The 24,289-nt window shown below is 53.2% G+C and overlaps 6 protein-coding genes across 6 annotated transcripts; 4 read left to right on the top strand and 2 right to left on the bottom strand.

Annotated features, from left to right (window-relative positions):
• Window positions 1-3,356: 3,356 nt before the first annotated feature.
• Window positions 3,357-5,019, top strand: INS49_002843 (uncharacterized protein; the record flags this gene model as incomplete). The annotated part of the gene is made up of 2 exons (XM_043163644.1): window positions 3,357-3,562; window positions 3,702-5,019. The coding sequence occupies 2 exons, from the start codon at window positions 3,357-3,359 to the stop codon at window positions 5,017-5,019; spliced, it is 1,524 nt and encodes a 507-aa protein (XP_043032150.1).
• Window positions 5,020-6,794: 1,775 nt separating this feature from the next.
• On the bottom strand, window positions 6,795-8,560 carry INS49_002842 (uncharacterized protein; the record flags this gene model as incomplete). Its single annotated transcript, XM_043163643.1, has 4 exons — window positions 6,795-7,264; window positions 7,962-7,994; window positions 8,050-8,434; window positions 8,507-8,560. The coding sequence occupies 4 exons, from the start codon at window positions 8,558-8,560 to the stop codon at window positions 6,795-6,797; spliced, it is 942 nt and encodes a 313-aa protein (XP_043032149.1).
• Window positions 8,561-11,119: 2,559 nt separating this feature from the next.
• INS49_002841 (uncharacterized protein) lies at window positions 11,120-12,385 on the bottom strand (the record flags this gene model as incomplete). The annotated part of the gene is made up of 1 exon (XM_043163642.1): window positions 11,120-12,385. The coding sequence occupies one exon, from the start codon at window positions 12,383-12,385 to the stop codon at window positions 11,120-11,122; it is 1,266 nt and encodes a 421-aa protein (XP_043032148.1).
• A 2,000-nt stretch (window positions 12,386-14,385) lies between these two features.
• Window positions 14,386-15,984, top strand: INS49_002840 (uncharacterized protein; the record flags this gene model as incomplete). Its single annotated transcript, XM_043163641.1, has 1 exon — window positions 14,386-15,984. The coding sequence occupies one exon, from the start codon at window positions 14,386-14,388 to the stop codon at window positions 15,982-15,984; it is 1,599 nt and encodes a 532-aa protein (XP_043032147.1).
• A 560-nt stretch (window positions 15,985-16,544) lies between these two features.
• INS49_002839 (uncharacterized protein) lies at window positions 16,545-19,364 on the top strand (the record flags this gene model as incomplete). The annotated part of the gene is made up of 7 exons (XM_043163640.1): window positions 16,545-16,652; window positions 16,744-16,790; window positions 16,889-16,960; window positions 17,033-17,157; window positions 17,220-17,823; window positions 17,880-18,166; window positions 18,226-19,364. 7 exons carry the CDS (start codon window positions 16,545-16,547, stop codon window positions 19,362-19,364), a joined length of 2,382 nt encoding a protein of 793 aa, XP_043032146.1.
• A 1,733-nt stretch (window positions 19,365-21,097) lies between these two features.
• INS49_002838 (uncharacterized protein) lies at window positions 21,098-23,034 on the top strand (the record flags this gene model as incomplete). Its single annotated transcript, XM_043163639.1, has 3 exons — window positions 21,098-21,468; window positions 21,697-22,384; window positions 22,444-23,034. The coding sequence occupies 3 exons, from the start codon at window positions 21,098-21,100 to the stop codon at window positions 23,032-23,034; spliced, it is 1,650 nt and encodes a 549-aa protein (XP_043032145.1).
• Between the last annotated feature and the right edge of the window lie 1,255 nt (window positions 23,035-24,289).

The raw sequence follows: 24,289 nt of genomic DNA, 5'->3' as shown, positions 1-24,289 counted from the left end.
CGGCTTCGACGTGTAGGTGGTGGCGTCTACCCGAGGAGGAAACGTGTCTGTCGTGCAATGTCATAAACTTGAGCCGCCGTGGATGACTTTCTCGAGGTACGATGAAATTGCAAGATAGAGAAAGCAGTGCATATTCTCGTCATCGTCCATTTGAGGAATTATACTTTCAGGGCATATGACAACTATGCTTATTTTCTAATCTACGCTTGCAAGTCTATACTTCGTCCGAGTCCAGAGCAGATTGATTAATACTTTGCCAGTCAGGCGTTTTATTCGTATGCATTCGCTTTACTCCTCGAGAGCTCTTGAATCTACAAGCATGGCACTGAAGAGAAATGTCGTGCGCTTGGTGGAATCTGGGCAGGGCCTAACATGTCCCCGTCTCGTAATTGAATTTCATTTGAGAATGCATCACAAGGTTTGCGCTCCCTTTCTCTTTTCCTGGGGGCTCCTAGTTCCGCCGCTCGCGCAAGAATCTATCCCCATACGCACGCGTAATCCTCATACTTTTGCATTCTTACTATTAAAGTTTGTTTCTTCCAAGGTCAGGCTGAGGTAAGGTTGAGCAACGCGGTCCGCAGCGGAAATATACTCAGCCAGATTGCCCGCCTGAAAGTGTTCTCCCCCGAGGCCTCGGGATCTCCGGAGCTATGGGAAGGCTAGTTCGGGAGAGAAGGGTTAGGATATGGGCCCGGTGGCCCGAATATCAGGGGTTGGCGGGGGGGCATGTTTGCTCCCCCCGTCCGCGTCAGTCCACAGCTGCCTGGAGACTGGTCGTCTCGTTGCCACCCGTTCCGAAAAACCGCTCCATGCGATGTTGTGAGAGATGTAGGTATGGCCTGGTGTAGCGCGATCACGGCGATATTGAGCCTGGGAGTCCTCGCACGATGACAAGACCTCGATGGCATCAATTCGTAAGTCTTTTTGTGCTGTACAAAAGACATTTGATGCGTGTCTGGATTGCATTGCAGAGTCTTTACTTGGCCATTGATGCTTTCAAGAGGATCGCTACCTAACTAAACTCGGAGAAAGTATGGACGGCCTGCCGGTGAACTAGGAATATGTCTAGATAGGCTGATGAAGTTTGTGCCAGATACGGATTAGAATCCATGGTTCATGATACAATTATGGAATTCGGACAGTCTTTCCAGATACACAGTCTCGAATTGAGGGGATCGGTCGATTGATGTTTGCCCTCGAAGAGAATTTGAGCCTGCGCTGGCTGTAATTACTTAGTTCAAGCCCTCACAAGCTGCTTGAGTAGGTCACGCTCATGCTCTAATCCGCCCCTTCTTGTATTTCGTATTTTGCAACATGCTCTTTCTCTTCCGAGGGAGTGGTTGCAAGTATCTGGGTGGAAACAGCATTGAACATAGCCAACCTTGATCGGGCCCATGCAAAATTTGGCTCAATTGATTGCTGTCAAGACATGCGCAAGTATAGGATTTTCTCCAGAATTCCCCCACCACAGACGCTGCACTTTGCGTCGCTTAGCCTTTACGTATCACCTGCCTGAGTAAGTACCCAGATAGCAGGCAAACCGCGATAAGTTTACATGTTCGCAGTCGGCACGGCAATGTGTAGAAAGTGTCACAAGTGCCATCAGGACTAAGTTTGTGGTCCCTACAGCGAGATCATTGGGGAGATGGCGGGGGAGTTTTACAGTCATCGCATTTCCGAAATTGACACGCATGTGTGAAAGCGAATACATCGGTTAACAAGGCATCTTATCAGGGAAGCCGTGACAACTACATCCAGGATGGATTTGTAGTCTGGTAATCCTGCCAAGGTCTTTGTGTGTCTGAATGGGTATCCGCAGTATCTTCCTTCGAACCTAGCGTGTAATCTTGGGATCTAGATCTGGACTAGCGATCGATAAATCGTCAGGCTTGGAGGAGCTCTGGTAACGTGGCACATTCGGTTGGTCAGATTTCGATTGCGTCAACTGGGCATGTCCCGGGCAATTCACCCATCACGAGCCGAGTGCCGTGGGTAGCCCGTGCCAAACGCCGACCTTGGCTGGCCAATACATAGGTAGCGGCAACAATGAAGGTTTCCCACACGCGACAAGATGAACAACACACTTTCCTGCAAAATATTTGTGTATCAGAACTCCTCACTTACATTATGTATGTTGTTTGTAATCTGCGGCTGCCCTCGCTGTGTCCGGCTGAGAAAGAGTTCTCGTCAAGTTATGTGCAACCCGGTTTTTCCGAGTGGCCTGACTTGAGTCGATCAGCAACACTAGTCGGACTGGATACGATTAATGAGTCGGCATCACGTTATGTGTCGTGAAACTTAACATGGCAAGTGGGAAAGGCCTTGATCCGGAGCGCATGACGGCGACACATTGAAGAGTATCAAAAAGGGGGAGGTCCAATGGCCTCCCTGTTCCCCCCCCCCCCATGGCCGGCCGTTGATGCGAGATGAAACACGTGTTGCGCAAACAAGGTTGAATACGGCCCACGTATCGTACTGTAGCACCAGCAGGAATCTCCGGCTCTTGTGTGCTTAGCAAGGCAATCGGTCCCGTCCTTAGTCGAAGCAACCGGCCGCCCAGATTGGTCTCCGCTCTGCAGAGGCTTTTGCGGAGGCTTTGCTTATCTGGTCGAATCTAAAACCCAGCGTGTGTGCGCCTAACCAAGGTTACTCCATCAGCATGTCGCACTTTCAATCAAAGATGACTTTTGCCCGCCCTCGCTCGCTCACCCACGTTCCGCTGGACAGTCAGAGTGGCAATCCTTCCTCGCATGTCCCATTCATTCCGCTCCGCATCTGACTCCATCCTCCCCGCGGCCTCGCTGCGTATTCAGGAGTAGCCGTTTCTAGTCGGAGTTCCACAACAAATAGTGCTTATTACCCTTGTCCAATAGAAGCTGTCGTACGATAAATGGCCGGTGGGCATAGTGACAGTAGCTTCGAGTCTTGCCTGTTGCCGAAAGGCAGTCTGCTTTGCCCAAGGAACAGCGACGGTGTACTTACAGTAACTAGGCTCTTCTGCCGAGAAGGTTGAGCAGCACATGCAAGACAGGCAGCTGAAGGTGTGACATTTGGTTTAGTGAATTGTAACACGGGCTGTTAGGTAGGCTTGGTTTGAGCCCGGGACTAAGCACCCAGCCAGGAGTCGAGGCCAGAGGCAGCGAGCAAGCACGGTTGGCTCCAGACAGCCGCCGGTTGTGTGGCGCCCTCGGCGGAGGGGCTCCTATGCCATGCAGTCCCATTTCCCACCCTTGCCCAAATTTCCCGGCTCGCTTCCCATTCTTTCACCTTCCACTTTCAACTTTGGAATCCATGATCATCTCATACGACAGCAACATCATCCCAACACCCCACACTAATTGTCATCCGCCATCCTCATGGCCACCACAACGGCTTCGTCGCCGGTGGGAGCACCTCAGGCCGCCCACATGCACTCTGTTTCTAGGAAGGACACTTACTATAAGCCTTCTGCCGACGAGTGGGAGGCCGTGCGGCTGACAATTCGACAATTGTACATTGATGAGAACAAGACTCTGTCGGAAGTGTCCGAGATCCTCGAGACGCTCTACAGCTTTCGTGCCTCGTAAGTTGCATTGACCTCGCGATCCATCAGTGCCATCACACACACACACACACACAAGGCCCTCGTCGCCGTCAGCTGGTCATCAGCTCCGTCAACCGCGACAACTCACTGACTCAATTGTGTTCCTGCGCGCTTCAAGGCCCAAGCAGTACAAGAACCGTTTCAAGCAATGGGGGCTTTGGAAGAATCTCTCCACCAGAGATGCAGCCAGGCTCATTCAGATGAAGGCGTCGAGGGACTCAATCGGCAAGACGTCGACGTTTGTGCGGGCAGGCCAGAAGCTCGACTTCGACCGTGTGCAGAAGACGATCCGCCGCAGCAAGAACAGAGTTCCCAAGGGTGCCGCGGAAGAGAAATCGCCGAAGCTTGGCCGAGCGGAGCCAGCAGCGCCCGCTTGCAATCAGCCGTCAAGGGTGGAATGCCGCACTCCCTCCCCGGAGCCCCTTGGTGCCAAAGACGAGCTGGACCTGCTGGACAGCCTCGACTCAAACGGCCTGCGTGTCGACAGCGCCGCTCTCGATCACGCCTTCAGCAATTTTGGACCCGAGACATTTCATACGCACTTGTCCGACTCTTTATTGCCTTTTAGTCCCAGTGACGCAGGGCAATTCGAGCCGTTTGAAACCTGCCACTATGAAGATCCTCATGTCGAAATGATCTGGGAATGTTACGCCCGCGCGCATCACAAACTGGCATTGAGGTGCGAGTGGCTGCGAACAAATGCCCTCTCCGATTCGGTTTTAAGGCGTTTCAGGCGCGACAACTCACTTCTAGCGATGCTTGAGCCCGTTGTAGCACCAAACGGGCACCATTTTATGCGAGGGCTGTTCCTCGCCAACTTTGTGTCAACATTTTCGCATCGTCCAGAATTCACTCAATTCGCCCAGGGCGTCCACCAGACCATTATTCAGGCTTTTCCAGACACCAAAGCCTCGTCGCATCACGCTGCAGTGATTGGGAACGCTTTGGAACACTTGAGACTACAGACATACACACGACGCTTTATCGGGACCAAGGAAGACAGAGATCCCACAGAGTGTCCACCTTCGTCAGACGAGAGCGTCCCCGCCCCGAAGACCGAAAGTTCCGACGGCCTCAGCCCCGATGTCGATTTGCCCTCCCCAGGGACCGAAATGCCACCCACCCCACCAAGTTGCAACGATTACGACAGCGGTCCTGACACCGGCGAGTTCGAGGCAGCCGCTTTTGCTTACCACCTGGGCGAAATAGGCACGGCAGAGACGCGCCTACGAGCCTTGACCTGCTACGAGGGGTCGGTTTCTACGAAGGGGCAAGTGCTTATGCGACTGGCGCGGTACTGCTTATCCTGCGTCGAGCGGGAGTCCGGGCGGGTCGAGGAGGCAGATGGAAGCCTCATGCAAGCCATCCGAGGATCTGCATTCTACCCAGCAACGGACGGCACAGAATGGGACGAGGTCAGCTACCTCTTCATGTGAATCGGGGGGGGGGGGGCAGAAAAGAGGGCCAATCCAGCCACATTGTGCAAGCACGAATGTGCATACATGCAGGCTGGCCAGCAAACAAATGTAATAGATCCAAGGCGGACGGATGCGACTTGAGACATTCTGACCGAGACTGCGTTAGTCCGGATTTCAGAAGAGGGCGGATTCGTCTGTTATTTTTGTGACTGATGAGTCACACCAATTATTAGGCAGTTTGGAAATGGACCAGAGGACGGAGAGGGGGCCAAAAATACCCAAGGTAGCTTTTAGCTAAGAGAATGTATCAACCCATCAGGCCAATCAACAGGACCGACCCTGATTCAGCTCACAAAAAGTTTGTTTCACAAGTCAGAAAGATTTTGGGGAAAGGGGGACCACACGCCAACACGGGGGCGGAGGCGAGAATGAGCAGACAGAGAAAGCTGCTTGGTCCTAAATGCAGGTAATCTGCAGGGTAAGTGGCTAGGTGCATTGGATGCGACGTGAGTGCAATCAAGAGGACCCGGCCCCAGCCAGTTACGGCCCATCGCGAGGTTGCTTTGATGGAGCGCCCAGGACTGAGTGGCCTCAGGATTTGGAAGGAATGCACAGTTGGGATGCCACAGGTCATTTGGGACTCAAGCATGTGTAGCCACTCACGGAATCGGGCTTGAGACCTTGGCCCTTGGAGTAATACTGCAGGCCGTGCCTATTGGCGTCGCTTTTCGTCAGAGGCCTGCACGGTATCGGGGCTGGAGAAACACAACTGCCTAGTTGCTGCCAAGGCAGACCAGGCCACAGTTGAGAGAGAAAGAGAGTTTCGCGCTGCTGTCAACGCATATGGCTTTGCAACCAACAATATTCGGGCATCGTGTATTACTTTGTACAATCTCAGACGCCAGCTGAATCGCCGACGCCAACAAAGCAGGCTTGGTGACGACTCGGAGTCCTCCCACCTCGACGGTGCATCTTTGATGTGGAATCGAACATGTGTAGGAGTGGATCATTACAATATCTTGACGTAAAAGCCGGTCACTATATTTCCAATTGTGGCTGGCGACAGTGTCGGTGCTGTTCGTGTAACCTAGCTCAAGCCTCGGGGCCATCCTCACACTGGCGAATCCCTAACAAGATCAGCACAGGATCAGAAGCAATGGATGGGCACGCTAGCCTTCAGCTATTCCTCAACGGGCACTTGAGGCGTCATGTGTGATCCCATTGTTCCCTCCGTTTCGTTACATGTTACATGACGGATCGATCCCAGTTGATAAGATGTCTGTGGCATTGCCAGATTGGAGACACCATGCAACGAAGCCTGGGCCTGATGCCACAGTTCTCGATGCTAATTCACATGGCATCATCGCCCAGGTTTGAGATTTCACACCAGCTTTGCGTGCCAAGTAATCAAAAGCAAAGCTTCTGGATTTCCAATTGCCACACGCTAGCAAAAGCTGAGACATTGAATTTTTTAGGTATGACATATAGGCACCCAGGTATGCAATTTATCCGTACTACTGGTTATGACATACCACTCACCGACGACGAAGTCTTCATCCACTGTCAAGGGATCTCTGTTCCTTGCCAAGCCAGACCAGGCCACAGGTCAGAGAGAGAGAGAGTTTCAAGCTCCTGTCAACACGTTTAGCTTTGCAGCCAGCAATATTCACGTCATTCATATAGTAATTACAATTAAGATATCATCCTCTTGATGCCATGCCGGGCAAACACTGATTTTCTAGCACACTCTCAAGCTTTTCACACCTAGAGCTTATCTCAGACTTCGTGTATACCTATTGGTCTGGTATCTTATAACCCCCTGCAACCATACGGGTGAACACGCCTTTGGGGTCAACCTCCTCTCTGACCTTCCTGAGAAAAGCCACGCTCTCCGAACCGTGGCTCCCAATGACATCCTGAGCCTGGTCCTTGTTCGCATAATTGGCAAAGATGTACGGGTCATGGCCTCCCAAACTCCTAGCCTCAGCGATGATATCGTCCACAAGAGCACGCGCGGTGCTGTTCACAAGAGCATCATCACTCGCATTCGCCCAGGAAACCGACAGTTTGGCGATCACGAGTGCCTCTGTCCGCTCGCCCAGGCCCAGGATGTTCGTGGCGGCGTGACGTTGGTACATGATGGGCGGGAGCGGCTCAAGCACGAGCGGGAGGATGATGCTGGTCACGTCCTTGATCGATGGGTAATGCGCACGCCATTTGTCACATGCCGCTCGAATGACTTCGTTGGTGGACGACAGAGTTACTGCATATGTGAGGGATCTGTTGCTTGTTAGATTGTTGATAGGCAATGAAAAAGAAACAAAAAGAAATGAAAATAAAAAGTAAACCAATAGGTGCACCCAAGGACTTGCCTGACACCTCCAGGATTCAAGGCCGCAGTTGCTTCCGTTGTGGCCTGAATACTTGCAACTGATGTTGTGTTGTAAATACTGGGCGCTTTCATGAATCTTTCGAATGCCGCTGGGGTACCTGATACCTCCTTCGTATACTGAAGCAGATTTGCAATCACGGGTAGGCCGCGTGCTTGGTTATAGACGAAGGAGGTCATGACTGAGGCATACTCATCATATGACGTAGCTGAGTTAAACTCGACAAAATTCTCTATGGTTGCTTCTGCTGCAGCAGAATCGAGAGAATAGACGGCTCCAGACCAGATTGGGCCTGTTTGGAAAGTCTCAAAGGTGATCCTGGTGACAACTATGACCTCGAATTAACTTCCTATCTCCTCTGAGCTGGGGGAACCAGGCTTTCGAACGCACTGCCGAGATTATTGCCTCCGCCCTTGAGGGCACGAAATAGATCTGGTCTGGTTGTAGCGTCTGCCAGAACGACAGATGCATCAGCTAGCACAATCTGGAACTGCGAGGCTGTGTCACAGGTCCAGCCGTATCGCGGTGAGGTGTATGATACGCCGTTCCCCAGAGTCAGGCCACCAACACCTTTGAAATTATCAGCGGCCAAAACCATTTTTCCTATTGTTGTCAATTCAGTCATCACCAACAGTCGATGCCCGGCCTCCGTTCACACTCAATACGTGTGGTTCGAGAGCCTTGTACACATCGCCCCAAACAGCCCCCACCCCAACCGAAACTGTAGACTTATCCTCGGCGAGCTCGACAGCATTGACGGCGCCAAGGTCGATCACGACTCCGGACTGGATGTTAGAGGCGCCGGCCCAGCTCGTGTGGCCACCCGAACGAACAGCAAATTGGCAGCTCCTGCCATCCTCCTGCAGCTGGACCAACGACTTCACAGCGGCGGACACGTCTTCAGCTGATTGGGGCAGTACAATGCAGGATGGTTGCAACGAGGCTTGCTGAGTAGGAAAGTACGAATGCAGAGCAGCGTCGTACGCTGTGCTCCCGGGGGATGCGACCTTTTGGCGGCCAACTGCAGCTGCTAAAGCAAGGCACTGCGAAAGGCAGTCAGGTCGCAGTCACGGCTTCGGGCTCAACAAAGCTGGACAGAAGGAACTTGTTCTTACGCAGAATTTCCCGATATCGGCTGCATTAGTCACGTTGGTGTTCGACTGGTCCATTGCGAATAGGAGGAATAAACGGCTCCAATGAGAGTGCAGGGTCAGGCTGATGTCTGCTTCGCTCTCAACAAGAGACTGCCTTCAAGTTTGAGCCTGGGCGGAATCAAATGGGAGTATCTGGGCCTTAGACACCAACTGGCGAATATTTTAGCCCACACCTGGGATCGAGTCGAGAGAAGGATCAGTGAAGGAGCTCGATCACGTCCAAGCGGGTGCGGGCTAATAACCACACTCTCTACGTCTAGAATAATACGTTTGGCGGCATACTCGGTTGCTGCACGATAGCCTTGGCTGAATGCGACTAGCCTTGCTGCTGTGCCGCAGACAAACAGGCGGGGGCGACCACATGACGAGCCAAATGATCTGTACCATAGGCGGGAAAAGTAATGACATGATATTGTTCACTCGTGGGGCTCTCCCTGTTTGCCTGATCCGACCCCACCCACTATCAACCAACACCAAGGCTATTACGCGAGTCAGCGTACGCCCACCCAGCTTCCACAGTACGCCCACCTAGCTTTCAGCGTTGGCCCACCCAATACTTCCTTTTCTTAGTATTATATTAATAAGATTAGGTACTTTTTTAAGTTTACCCTATATATAAAAAGCTAGGGTAGCTATTTTCCAATTTAAGCAATACTTTAAAAATATAAGCCCCCAGAGCGCCCAGAGGCCCCTAGAGCGCTCAGAGGCCCCCAGAGCGCCTAGAGGGCCCCAAAGGGCGCAGAGGGCGCAGAGGGCGCAGAGGGCGCAGAGGGCGCAGAGGGCGCAGAGGGCGCAGAGGGCGCAGAGGGCGCAGAGGGCGAAGAGGGCGCAGAGAGGGCAGAGAGGGCAGAAGAGGGCGCAGAGGGCAGAAGAGGGCGCAGAGGGCAGAAGAGGGCGCAGAGGGTAGAAGAGGGCGCAGAGGGCAGAAGAGGGCGCAGAGGGCAAAAGAGGGCGCAGAGGGCAAAAGAGGGCGCAGAGGGCAAAAGAGGTTGCAAAGGGCAGAAGACGGCATAAAGGGCAGAAGGGTAAAAGTAACTTTTAAGTTATAAATAAAGGAGTAGCTATAAAACCCCTTTAGGATAACTATAGCTATGCTTTATTAATAACCTTATAATATTAATATTTTATAGCGCATATAGCTAATTTCCTTGTACTAGGTGGGCCAACGCTGAAAGCTAGGTGGGCGTACTGTGGAAGCTGGGTGGGCGTACGCTGACTCCTATTACGCATTCATCTATACTTAGTATGACACATACCAGTAGGTATGCAATTTATCGATACTGCCGGTTACGATATTTCACTCACTGACGACGAAGTCTTCATCCTCTCTGTTCCTCTCTCTCCTACCATGCCAATTGTCAGCCCTCACAAATATGCGCTCGGTACGACGCCGGAATGAAAGCGGGTTCAGATTGGCGACCAAGTTTCGGACGTTCAAGAGCTCAGAGCACTCTTGAAAGCACTTTACCGCAAAGACGTCCTGCTGATGTGAGTTGACAAGATTCAAACCCAATTCAATGATCCACCAACTAAATTAAATTTCATTCTGTAGATTCCCTTATTTCATATACGTTGCATTTCAACTTCCATACAACAGTTCTTACCTATCGTTATACTTTTCTGTACGTTCCAGAGCATTGGCATCGTTGGTATCCGCCCTCGCCCAAGTATTCACGACTCTTGTTTTTTGCGCATTCCTGGACTGGACAAGCCTGAGCTCGAATCGATGTGCCCGGTACGGCTACATCTTTGTGATGTCCTTGATAGGAGGCTCCTAGGCCTGGGGCGCTGTTGCGCAAGTCGGCTACAGTCAAAACAAGCCATCGTTGGATTGGGACGATCACGGATTTGGAAGAGGATGGGCACTCTACATTTTCTGGTCTATTAACTTCAGCCTTGCGTATAACTACGGATTCTGGCTGATAGGCCTGATGGCAAGAGATCCGAAAGAGGTTGTCCGGTATATGTCGGTTGCACGGGCGGTAGAAGCTGCTGGCCAGTGTGTTGCAAGCGGGATCAGTTCAACCTCAGCACCGGTAGGTAAACCTTTTCAGAGACTGACCACCACCAGACAGGTGGCTTTCATGTAGCTGACAGTGCCATTAGGCCTCAACTTTGCTCTCTGGGGAGTTGCTCTTGTCCCTGGATATTTGGTTGTTCGGCAGGCAGGGATCATTCATTGTGGTCCAGAGAAGACCGCGGAGTCCGAATAATTGCGAATTTGTTGATGGTGATATTAGCTGTGCAACATGCTAAATAGGTTGAAATTCCGTGTTGGGATCTCCAGCTTAATCACTTTGAGTGGTCAACTCTACCGGGACGGTATGCTGAGAGCAATGAGCCGTGAGATTGGTCAAAACAGGGGGTTACAGGGCAACCAGTTCATGGTGTGCAGAAATCCCAAGAAAGGTCTAATTACTAAGACTAAGAAATGTCGCAGGATGTACTGAAGTGTGCTGTCCACATTGAGAAATGGTGCACGGGGTGCTGAAGTAATACTAGTACTCTGATAGATGACGGAAAAGTTATTCTATGCTTTCTATATGACTGCCCACCGGTACAAATGATTTGGTCTTATTCCTCTTTCCTCAAGAGCTTCTCATACGCCCACCTTGCCAGCTGTACACATTTCATGTCAACGCCCCTGTACGTGAGATCTGCAACCCAGATCGCCACAGGCCACCACAAGAATGCCGCGATTGCAATGCCCAACACATACGTCTCGTTGGTCTCTCCTCCCGTGAATGCCACACACCTCCTGCCCAGGGTTGACCCCAAGGTCCACAGAAGAGGTCCGTGTATCAGGTATAGAGAGTAAGAAATCTTGCCCAAATACTGTGAAATGCGGTTGGTGAATATGATATGCAGATGGCTCGAATTGTCTACCGCCAGCACCAAGACCACTGCGCCCATGTGAGTGCAAAGAGTGTCGATGTATGTGACCTCAGGTACGCTGAGCAGCCAGAGCGCAAGGGTGAAGAACGAGATGCCGGTGATCCGCCCGAGGAGGCGAGAGCCTGCGATCCTTCTTGATATTCTGGAGACAATCCCTTGCGGCACCCGAGCCCATATAGGCAGGGCAGCATCCTCCCCTGACATCATGCTATTGGCAGAATTGGAGCGATAGTCGTCGATTTCGAAGTGCAGATCGCAGATGAGCATGCCCGATAGAAACAGGAACAGTGCCCAGTAGCTCCAGAAGTACTCGAAGTAGATGATTAGTGCCAATGCGACTGTCATCCTGACCCGATTCCGCACCCGGCTGAACGCTGCCAGGAACATGAAGATAACCATTGAGGTATTGAATTCTATTGGCAGCGTCCACAGGTTAGCATCGTATGGGTTCTGGACATTCCGCGGCACGCCACCACGGGCATGCTCTTGGCCGATCGGGTCGGTGTTCCAGACTTCGATAAAAGCAAAATGCACCATCTGGTCCCTCAGGCTTCCGGCGTGCGGTGGCTCCCGCGTCGGGATGGCTACCCCTGGTAGTCCCTGGAGATCGTACCAGCCCATCTGGGTCATCAGGGCTGAGAAGAAGGTGACGACTGCTGCCGGCATAAACAACCTGGGGTGGCGGCGAAAGAAGGACGAGGCAAGCGTCGAGCCAACGTCGGCGAAGCGCCCTTGGTGAATTTGCTTCAACGCCTTATATGAGATTGCATAGCCTGACACGATGAAGAAGACGGAGACGTGAGGAGGGCCGGAGATGAACAGGCGGATGATTGGCAGCTTTAGGATCTCGTATGAACCAGGAATGTAAGGCGCGTGGAGTTCCCAGGTGAACCAGAGGAGACTCGAGTGGTATATCACAACGCAGAGAGCCGAGATACCGCGCATGCCGTCTGGGATGCTGTCAGCACACGGTCCGTCCTCCAGCACCGCCTCGCAGGAGATCGAGCTCACCTAACCAAGCTGTCGGATGGAGCTTCTTGGGCTCACTGGGACCTGATCGCAAGAAACTCGGGGCAAGTAGCTGAACAAGTCCCACCACTAATCTGCTTCGCAGAAAGCCTGGGATAAAGACCAGGAGACAGCCTAAAGCCCACCGGGTTGTCTTGCTGGTGCCCAGAGAATGCGCAACTGGCTTTCCATCTTGAAAAAGTATTTCTTCCTGTGAGCCGTCCAACTCCTTCAGCTCCTCAACATCTTGACGCGAAATGTAGGGTGGGAAGTCGTCTCGTTCGTGTGAAGCGCGGCCTGGTCTGTCGTACATGTTTAGATAGTAGGCACCGACGCAGAGAGGAAGAGGCGGGACGCATCACTTTGCTATCGGTAACTTGCGCGAGATAATGCATCAAGTACAAAACAGTCAAGAACAGGGCAGCAGAGGAAACATCTGGGGATGACTCGTATATAGCGGGACGGCTGTGGCGCCCCGTTGAATCGCGGGCCGGGCAGGGGCGCACCGTTGAATGCATGTTGCTGGTTGGAATTCAAGACAACGTGGTGGTGTTTCACTTTGTGTGGTTGATGTCTTGCCTCTTTGATTGCCAGGTTCCCCAAGGGATCCGGCGCTGATATGTGGTGGGTCAACAAACCGTTGGAAGATTTAGATAGTAACACGAACGGGACGAGGCGTACGACCTTCAAAAGTCCAAGACAGGGAAGGATTCACAGACATGACTCTGCCCCTGGTTCTAACAATTGCAAAATTTCCACCATATTTCGCGCAAGCGAGACAGATAACTCAGCTTCCAGTGTTTGAGATCGCTTGTACCCGTGTCAATCAAGCGCGGTCCTGTGGAATGGGGTTGAAGAATGAGCACGCAACTGAGAGCCAGCAAGGGGGCCCTTGGAATGCCCAACGGGCCACCTTGCGGCCGCCATGAACCTTGGTTGGAGACAAGGGATAGCGGGCTTTGTGATACTCGAGCTCTAGTCGCCTTAACAGCTTGAAATGTTCTCGACAGCGAAAAGATGATTTAACACTGTCAAGTTATAATTTGGCTTACTCTAGCTTTCTCAGTTGCGGTTGACTAAATTTGACCTCCATCTGTAGCTGTTTGGAGGGACACAAGCAGGTATGAGTAATACCACCGAGCAGATCGTTGCAGCCAGGTGCCCTTGACCCTGATCTATCGGGAAATTGACGATTCATTTCTACCGCGGCAGCTACTGAGCAGAGCGTTGGAATCTCGAAGCTTGCGAGCCGACGAAGGTTGGTTTTGGGGGCCTCAAATGGCAAACGGGCTACGCAAGAAAATGAAAGCGAAAGTCAGGTTACCTGCGTCGATGTTAGTCATGAGGACGTCTTGCTTGCATTTTGTGGCAAAGTACTCGAGTCCAGCTGAGGGCATGTGGAAAACCAAGGCTGCCGGCCAGGAAACTCTACAAGCTCTTTAGTTGGCCTCTGGTTGGCCAGGACACGGCTTGTGCCCATTGTGAATATTTACAATGGAAGATCAGATGAACTTCCCAAAGGTATTAAAAACCTGGAGTGCAAAGAAAACTGAGCGCCCCTCCTGCTTTTCCAACCCCAACTTTCAGGTTGACGAGACTGAACTTTGTCACTTCGCCTGTAAATCGTGACTTGGTCAATTCGTCTTCAAGCCTTGGCTCGTCAACGCAAACTCCCCTGATCACACTGAGCTGCCTGTACTCGAAGCAGCACTTCAACATCAACCAGGCCGAGTTCATCCACTGAACCCCGTTTGCCCCGTCCACCAGACTTCGATCAGAAAGTCTACTCGTTCATTCTACACTCAAGTTCGGCGATTTGTTGGCCTTCCAATAAGCTGCCTGTCGACTTCGACTACAAGCTCTCCTTTGCCTACAAATCATCATTTCCCGTTTGACCGACCACCATACGCAGCGACATCCTCAAACCGCTCGTCATCATGTTCGTCCCTCGCATCACCGACGAGATGCGGGACTACATGTTTGCCAATTGGCCCGAGGAGAAGCTTCAGTCCATGGCTGATGACGCTTATTTGACCGTACCTGAGCTGAAGGAGAACCTGCTGGAGTGGGCTGCCCTTAACGACATAGACACCCTCGACAGCTTCCTCGTGGGCTACGGCAAGAACAGAAACAACGTTGACGGCGTCTCTCAGTTGGACGGTACCCCGATGGAGTGCGACGCCTTCACTGTTGAGCCTCAGACCCCTACCATGACTTCTCCGATTTCACAGAGCAGCGGCAGCTGTGGATCTGTCTTCGACTCTAGAGCGTCCATTTTCACTACGCCGTCATCTCCATTCACCCCTGCGAAAGTGAAGATCGACGACAATGGTTCGCCATTGAAGCGGCGCAATACAAAGTATGCCCAGCTGTACCAGACAGACGGTGCCAGAAACGACTTTGTCCAAACTCTCGACTGCTACACATCGGCAATTGATGCAAACGGCCAGCCCATCGCTCGCATATTCGACCCAGAGAAGAGCATCAAGCACCGATCTGTCCCAATGGATGTTCGAGTGGCGTACAACCCCGACAAGAACGTTTTGAACCTCCAAGGTGTCGAACCCTCTACCGGAAATCTGCAAGCTGATCCTCACACGCTTGTCCTTTCCATAGAAGGTGTCGTCTACGAGGATGACGACGGACAAGCAGGAGCTGCCGTGTTCTTCCACCCTGTGTCGCCCTGGAACACCGTGACCTGCGTCAAGAAGACCAAAGACAACGCGAAGCTCGAGGCTCTCTACATTGCCCTCAACATGATTAGCTTCACTGCAGCCAACGACCCAAGCCTGAAGGCAGTTTACATCACGTGTACCGGCAGGGAGTTCTGTCTCGCAAACACGACGGGCGACTACGGCCTGGCCGATCGCCAAGCCGTTGGCGAGTGGCTCCAGGGAGCCGACAAGACTACACTGGCGGAGATCAACGAGCTTTGGACGGACATCACGAAGGGCACCAACGGTCACCGTGCTGTAGACGTGCGCCTCTGGTGTGTTTCGGAGGAGGTGATACGCCCAGTCACAGAGGTAGCAACAGCCTACCTGTACAAGCAGCATGGCCGCGATTGGTACGCGGAGAACGGGAAGGCACGCGAACACTTCGTGGTGGACAGCCCCAACACCCCAGCCTACCAGCGGGACTACTCGATCGTTGCCCCACAGTACATTGTCGACCAGGGATCACAGGCAGCCACGAAGTGGACGGCCGAGGCGAATGCGAGGTTCAAGCAGTCTGTCCTGCACAAGCTGGTGGCGTCCAACGGCTGCCGTCAACTTAACGACCAGCTACGAGATAGCAAGGAGCTGATAAGCACTGAGCGATTCCTCGACACTTACGCCTATGCGACGAAGTACATGGCGGAGGACCCACAGAAGCACATCGACCAGTTTGTGGCAGAGCAGCGGGCCATTCGGCAGAGCAGTCAGTTCCGGGACCGACAGATGACCAACGGCGGTACTGGTCACGGCGAGGGTGATGAGACCGGAGGTGAGGATCAGAAGCTGGTCCGGCAGGTTCTCGACATGGACTGGGAGTAGGGAGGGCGCTGGTTTGAGGGGAGACATTTCATGATGATATGACCAGTACTCGCCCTGGTTTGTTTTTTGATCGATGTGCACACACTGGCACATGCACATGGGCTGCACACATGAGCGGACGGAACATCGTTATAAGAAAAGCTCAGGGACGGAGTGTTGTGGCCTATTTGGCATGAGACTTGTCGGAACGGCTTGTTTTTGTGCCTACTGGTGCTTGATACCTACCTTGGCACCTAGGCAGAAGGCAGAGGAGGGATAGATATCTGGCGAGGCCTGAGGAGTGAAGCTCCATACCTGTGCCTCACAGTTATGCACGGCTTAGTCAGAATCAATGTCATTGCTCATCTCACAGAATGGACCGAGTGCGCTTTCCCCAAACGAGTTAAAAGTGAGATGGGGAAAGGAGAAACGGAGTTTCACGGAAACACCGGACATCAGCCTTCGGACTTTGTCTTGACGCCCACCCTCATCTGACACAGAGACTCTCGCAGCGAAAACCCACAATCCCGTACGACAATCCCGCCCCATATGCTCAAGCTCAAGTGATAAATGCCGACGTGATGAACCGCCGGAGTGTCGAGCCCGTCTCGGCCCTGCCCTCCGCACGCGGCTCCAAGAGCCAGCAGGGAAAATGGGGAAGCGCCTGCGCAGCGTGTGCGACCGCCAAGGTGAGAAGGGGAACCCACTTCCGGTGCACCCGCCCTCCTGGGCATCCTGCCTCGATGCGGTTGACAGCTACTGATCGAGTGTCTGCTGCAGGCCAAATGCCTCCGTAGCACCGATGAGCCAGGAACTCCGTGTGACAGGTAACTGCAACCCTCCTTTCGACGTCGACTCCACACTGACTTCTCGACCCTTTCCCTTTCTCTGCGCCTGCGAGTGTTGCTTACTCACATTCCGACAGATGCAAGCGCCTGGGGAAGGATTGTACTGGCCAGGTACACCAGCCCCGCAAGAAGCGAACACCCAAGGCGTCGTGAGTCCATCGTTCACCTTTATGCTGGCCGGCCTTGCTGCCCTGGTCTTGGCGAACCTGACATCATCCCAGTAAGACATCACAACTTGAAGAACGGCTGAATGGACTCGTCGATCTCCTTCGGGCGTCAGGGGAATTCCCCACGGACGGGTCAAGGACAAGGCAGAGTTCGTCGTCGCAATTCGAGGACGAGCCAGGTGCGTATATGTGCTCTACTGTCCCTACTCATTCTGCCCGTGCTGACCTCGAATGGCATTAGCTTCATCACAAGGGCCTTCTCCGATCTCCTCCAACGCGACTGCAAATGTCATACGTATACCTCAGTCTTGGAACCGACATGCTCCCCCTCGATGTATTTGTCGAGCTCAAGCGGGGGATGTTCCACGTCGGAGACGTTCGGACGAGGAGCTGCTGGCCATCTATCAAGACAGACTTATACCCGTGTTTCCATTTGTTGTCATCCCGCCGGATACAACGCCCGAGCGCCTCAAGGCTGAACGGCCCTTCTTATTCTCTGCCATCTGCATGGCTGCCTCGATATCAGACGTGAACTCGATGCGTGGACAGATGTTTGCCCTAACGAAGCATCTGATGAATGAAATGATGGTGGAGTCAAACCGGTCAATGGACCTGCTCCAGGGAATACTGGTGATGTTAGCCTGGTACCAGAATCACTGTCTCATGCATGCTCAACTTAACAACCTTATACATCTGGCTCAGGCCTTGCTGGCCGATCTCGGCTTGAACAGGTCGCCTGAGGTCCAGGAGCGGTCCAACGTCATGGTATTGAATCCGCCCGCGCCGAATCGGACAACGAACGAAGATAGGCGAGCAATACTAGGTGTTTGGTTCCTCAGCTCTTCGTAAGTTGGTCCACGAGCAATTTGAATTCCAGGTGCTCTGACACGATACTCGTCAGGGTCGCGACTGGTTTGATGAAGGCACTGCCTATGAGGTTTTCAAAATATACAAGACAGTGTCTTGAGGATCTGGATAAAGCTTCTGAGTACGAATCGGATCTGCTGCTCGTCCAGCTGGTCAAAATACAACGCTTGACGGAGCGGATACATAATTGGGCGTCCCAGGAAGACGAAGAGGATGATGTGTCGGTCTATCTTAAGGCACCCGCTGCAGCCTATCAGGTTGCCTTTCATGGGGAAATTGGCAGGCTGCAGTCATCATTGCCCGCCAGCTTGGTTGGCAACAGTAAGTTGACCCCATCTCCCTACACAAGCTGAAGGAGGAACTGACGGAAAGCTCCCCAGGACTGCTCCAGGTATACTTCGCCTTTGTGACGCTTCACCTCAACGAACCACCTCCTATTGATACAGACCGTCTGAAGAAACTGGAAGAGTCACTCAGCTCCGTAGCTCTCAATGGCTCGTCGTCCCTCGACGGCTTGTATCGCGCCCAATACGCACTGAAGGGATTCTTTGAGAAGTGGTTCGAAATGCCCACAGACTTTTATACTTCCATGCCGATCTTTGTCATGCTGGAAGTAGTCTACGGGATCACAATGCTGGCCCGATGGGCTAAGCTGCTGGGTCCAGGACAGACCCGACGAGGAAACACTGTGCCAGACATCTTGGTTCCGCAGAAGATTGTGTGGGACCCTTCGGCTGTGCGGCCCTCGCCAAACTCCTTGCTTGGAGCCGGGCTTGCTCCTCTGAAGCCATTCGAACCAGGCAGCGATACCGAAACCCAACCGGCAAAGTTGTCGACGGCTAGTCGAGGCTCTGCTTTAATGAAGCTACCGCCGCCCATCACAGATCCAACACAGATACCAGCATCTCATTTCCGCGAAGTTACTGACCCGACCATACCTGGCGTTGTCGCCTCTCTTCGATCTAAACTTCAGAAGCAACCAGGGCTGAACATCGACATTATTGGAATCTTGGCAAGCCTGGCACAGCGTTGCGAACAGGTACACCGAGAGCTTACTGAGGAGGGAGCGGGTGGGGCTTGGCATAACGACGTTTGGTATCTATGCGCAAAAAAGGTCTTGATCACTCGTGCCAAATTGGAGAAATGGGCCGAAATCGTCGCCATCGGCGGTGTGCCGACAGTAGAGCGCACCACCGATACTGCGACGAGGAACACAAGAGCAGGCAAAGACGTCCAGATGATGGGCTCTGGTGCCGCAACAGAACAAGCCCAGACCGCCCCCATTGGACGACAGCCCCTGTACAACGAGGACAATGCCCTCGCTGCCTTTCAGAAACAAATGGAAATCGCTGGGCAAGGCGTACTGCCGCCTGAGTCAACAGTGGATGCGTGGCAATTCGACAGCATGTGGACTAACGAGATGTTCGATCAGTTAGACCCGGCTCTGTGGCTGAACGATGGCAATGATTGGGAAATGGCTCTGCTTGGGCCTATACAGGACAATCAGTTCAGGATATAACGCTCATTAACGGCCGGGGAGATCTCAATCAGTCAATGACGACTGATTTCGGCGCCATCTGCATCATTCATGGTCGATTTAGGAAGGTGGTCAACTAGCAGCTGCAACGTCTCGGTTATCCGGCGAGGAGTATGAGCCGCTGGACCGCAGGAGTCCACATTGGTGTGGTCGTGAACCCCCACTTGCAAGTGCCCATGACAGCATTTCTCGAGTTCTGCTTCAAGAGGTGGCGCTACTTCTGGTCTCGCGACTTGATCGACGAATGCATGTTGGCGAGTCTGTTCCTGTGGTTGCGTGGGAACGATGCTACGTGGGCTCGCAGCACAAGAACGTTTCGGCTGGAAAGGTTGCATTGGGGCGATCCGAACACTTGTGAGGACCGAATCTGATCTATCAATTCCCAATGTTCATATGGATGACGCGCAGGCATTCGTGCTTCCAAAGCAGGACGTAGCTTGCTGGAGACGAGTCGCGACAAAAGCTTGTCCGAGATAAGCTTCCCTTGCAAGCTGCCCCTCCCCCCACCAGAAAGACTCGCTGCTATGCCTGCCCAAACTTAATGTTTTACCCTTGGTTTTTTCCGGCCATACACAAGCTCCACGGGTTCGACTGGTCCAATTTGGAAACCGGCAGGCTTCACCTCTACCTGCCGGGGTCCTCCGCAGATAAGCCACCCCGGGCTCTGAACGATCCTAACATTGGTTCAAACCGAGTCAGCGTACGCCCACCCAGCTTCTACAGTACGCCCACCCAGCTTCCAGCGTTGGCCCACCCAGTACAAGGAAATTGGTTGCATGCGCTATAAAATATTAGTACTGCGGGGTTATTAATAAAGCATAGCTATAGCTATCTCAGAGGGGTCTCATAGCTACCCTAGAGGGGTCCCATAGCTACCCCTCTATTTGCAACTTAAAAGTTACTTCTACCCTCTGCCGCCCTCTGCCGCCCTTTGCGGCCCTCTGCGCCCTCTGCGCCCTCTAAGCGCTCTACGGCCCTTTGGGCGCTCTGCAGCCCTCTGGGCGCTCTGGGGGCTCTGGGCGCTCTGGGGCCCTCTGGGCGCTCTGGGGCCCTCTGGGGGCTCTGGGGGCTCTGGGGGCTCTGGGGGCTCTGGGGGCTCTGGGGGCTCTGGGCGCTTTGGGCGCTCTGGGCGCTCTGGGCGCTCTGGGGCCCTCTGGGCTTTTTAGGCTTGTATTTTTAAAGTATTGCTTAAATTGGAAAATAGCTACCCTGGCTTATTAAAAACCCCGCAGTACTTGCATTTTAATGCGGATGCAGCTAATTTTCCTTGTACTGGGTGGGCCAACGCTGGAAGCTGGGTGGGCGTACTGTAGAAGCTGGGTGGGCGTACGCTGACTCGTTCAAACCTTGATGGCGCACGGGATTTTGCGAGCGCCCAGCCACATAGTCCGATGTGTACCAGTCGCCAGCCGAGGGGTCTTGTGTTCATGTTGTACTCAACATGCGTATTGGGAATAGACAGACACTTGACAATTTCTTGGAAATCCAGCCCGTCAGACTGAATGCACCGCTGACTTGCGGGGGGTGCGGCAGTTGAAACAGAGTATCACCGTCATCTATTTGGGGCAATTCTACCACCCCTTGTCCGTATCATCGTACCATCGCGTTGGAGTGTTATCTGGCCATTCCCTACCCAAACTGTGGCTTTGACCTCTATACCTCATCTCGAACCCACAAGAGTCTTTCTCCACTGTATTCCACTGCGTTCGTCGAAGATGAGTGACGGCGTCCTCGAAAAGGCTGACCATGGCAACAATGGTTCCACCAGCCCGGAGAAGCGAAGCGCCGAGGTGGGCGAGCTACGCACACGTGCGGTCGCGTTTCGGCCCCAGGAGCGCCTCCTCCACGATCCAAACGTGACTTTCGAGGAGTACATGTACTACGCAGCCTTATCGCGAGCCGAGGAGGACGCAGGCGCCGCGTCGAGGCCCAAGTTGGGCCTCATGGACGTCCTGCTGCCCTCCAAGAACGGCGGCATCCGCGAGCTCAAGGGGTCCGCGACGAGCAGCAGCGAGGCCATCCACGAGCTGAACCTGAGACCCCAAGATCCGCGCGACCATCTCAGAAGAGGAGTGGACCAACGCCAGTCGCGCTTTGCGGACGGCGACGGCGGCGGCCTGCTTTTATCTGATCACGACTGACATCCTCGGCCCATATGGTGTCGGGTTTGCTCTGGGGACAATGGGCTGGGGCCAAGGCTTTGGCCTGTACACGATCTTCGGAGCCTGCGCCGGGGTGTGAGTGACATTGCCTCGGAATGGGAGGGATCCTCTCCTCAGGATATTGGTCCCCTACTGACAGCTCATTGATGCAGATCTGGATATCTCCTCTGGAAGGTATTCCTCAACATTGACAGCTATGAGTTCCCGGCCAAGAACTACGGCGATCTCGCTTATCGGCTCTACGGACGGTGGTTCCGCTGGCTCGTGAACACCATCCAGAGCATTCAACTGCTACTTTCCGTTGGCAACATCATCATCCAGAACGGCCAGTCCATCTCCCAGGTTTCCCAGTTTCGCTTGTGCTACAGCATCTGCTGTCTGATCTGGGCACTCGCCGGGTACGCAATTGGACAAATTAGAACGCTGAACAAGTTCACATGGCTGGCAAACTGGGCCGTGTTCATCAACCTGATGGTAATGTTCATCTCGATGGGTGTGATCGCACATAGCGAGCCAAACTACGACGCCGCCCAGGCTGGTGGGGCTGGAGCTGCACTCGGGGGCGCCTCGATCGCGCCGCTTGATGACGGCTCCTACCCACCAGTGAGGACTTACGGCACGATCCCACCATCCGACAATGGGTTTGTCGGCGGGCTGGTCGGTCTCATGCAGGGCGTCTACGCGTACGCAGGCGCGCAGCTGTTCATTGAGTTCATGGCTGAACTGCAGCGGCCGCGGGACTTCCTCAAGGTCATGTGGGCCTCACAGTTCTTCATATATTCTGTGTATATGATTTACGGGTCTTATGTGTATTACTTCCAGGGCCAGTATGCCAATAGTGTAGGTTCTCTCCCATGCCCTACCATGTAAGACTGATAGCTAACGAGTCTACCTCTTAGGTCTCATACTATGGCCTGTCTCCTTATGGCTGGCAGACAGCTTGCAATATGTTGGGCGTCCTCAGCGGCCTTATCGCTGCAGTCTTGTACGGCAATATAGGGGTCAAGGTCATATACAACAACGTCCTAATCGAGTTCTTCAAATTCCCGCCCCTGACGACGCGGAGGGGCAAGCACTACTGGGCGGCAGTCGTGCCCATCTACTGGACCATCGCCTACCTCATCTCGGCCGCCATCCCCTTCTTCTTCGGGCTCGTCGGCCTGACCGCGGCCATGTTCTTCGTCCAGTTCACCTACACCTTCCCCGCGCTGCTCGGCCTCGGGTTCATCGTCCAGCGCGAGGCCATGAAGGGCGAGCCGCCGTTCGACCCGCACACGGGGGAGGTCCAGCGCCGCGACTCGGGCGTGAAGAGGTGGGTCAGGGGGTACTTTGGCAAATACTGGTGGGCGTGTGTCTTGTTAACGCTGTATGCGCTGGGCTCGCTGGTTGTCAGTGGCATAGGGACTTACTCGTCTATCATGGCGCTTATTGCTGCTTTCAAGACGCCTCAGATTAATGCTTTTACTTGCCGGTCGCCACTGGCTGGGTAGGGTATTTCCTGACGCTGGTTTCGGATTTTCGTGTCGGATAAGGAGCTGTCTTGGTGTCTCTTCAACGGTGTAGAAGGTGAGGAAACGATGCTACCGTCTAGATTGCGGTGGGTGGAAGTATTCAATGTTGGAGATAGTACACACCAGGTTGGGAGGTTCTCTGAATTTATGTATCGGTAGCCGTAAGAAAGCCAAGATGAATATAAAATCGTTCTCGTATTCGATGCTCATCTTTGAGCTTGGTTGCTGTGTGTAAAGGAAGGAGACCCCAAATAGAATACTCCGAATGCCGGTCACAGGTATCGATCGCAGTGACAGCATTGTATACCGCACGTATTGGTTCTGGGCACCCACTACTATTTATACATCCGAAACAATTGACACATAGAACTCAGGTGAACTCCAGCAAGTTGATGGTGGTGAGGCATGGCCTGGAATTCACTATCTGATCTTCCCCTGACGGTGCTGGCGATCAGGAACAAATGGATCGAATGGGGCTTCCCTCAAAGCTGAAGGAAGATCGCATGACTTGTCAAAATGGTCCAACGGCCACTCTGATAATCTTCATTGAAGGCCATCCGTGCAAGATGCCCAGTTAACGGAGAGATCAATTGGGAAGGGTTTGACAACAAGTTTTGGGCAAGTCCTAATGCTTAACATGCAAGTCACCATCGCTGAGTGGAAAAGGTTTGAACCGAAGCCTGGGACTGACTGAACAATTAGGCAGTGGAAAAGACAAAACTGCAAGAGCAACGGGCGACTGTTTTGTTGCAGCTCGGCAGCTGTAGGATGACGTAAGCCAAACGGGGGCGCTCTTTCCCTGTCACAGACGCTGGAAGTACTGATACTAGAGAAGGCAGCACCTCGAGTCAGCGTATGCCCACCCAGCTTCTACAGTACGCCCACCTAGCTTCCAGCGTTGGCCCACCTAGTATAAGGAAATTGGCTGCACGCGCTATAAAATACTAGTACTACGGGGTTCTTAATAAGCCAGGGTAGCTATTTTTTAATTTAAGCAATACTTTAAAAATATAAGCCCTTAAAGCTTAGAGCCCCTAAAGCCCCTAAAGCCCCTAGAGCCCCCAAAGCCCCCAGAGCCCTCAGAGGGCCCTAGGGCGCCTAAAGCGGCCCCAAAGCCCCCAGAGGGCCCCAAAGCGCCCAGAGCTCCCAGAGCGCCCAAAGGGCCCTAGAGCGCTTAGAGGGCGCAGAGCGCTTAAAGGGCGCAAAGGGCGTAAAGGGCGCAAAGCGCTTAAAG

The sequence above is a fragment of the Diaporthe citri genome (assembly GCF_014595645.1).
Source record: "Diaporthe citri strain NFHF-8-4 chromosome Unknown scaffold_1, whole genome shotgun sequence".
Classification (NCBI taxonomy): Eukaryota; Fungi; Ascomycota; class Sordariomycetes; order Diaporthales; family Diaporthaceae; genus Diaporthe; species Diaporthe citri.
The sequence above is the reverse complement of the archived record's forward strand: the minus strand, read 5'-3'. Positions and strand labels throughout refer to the sequence as shown.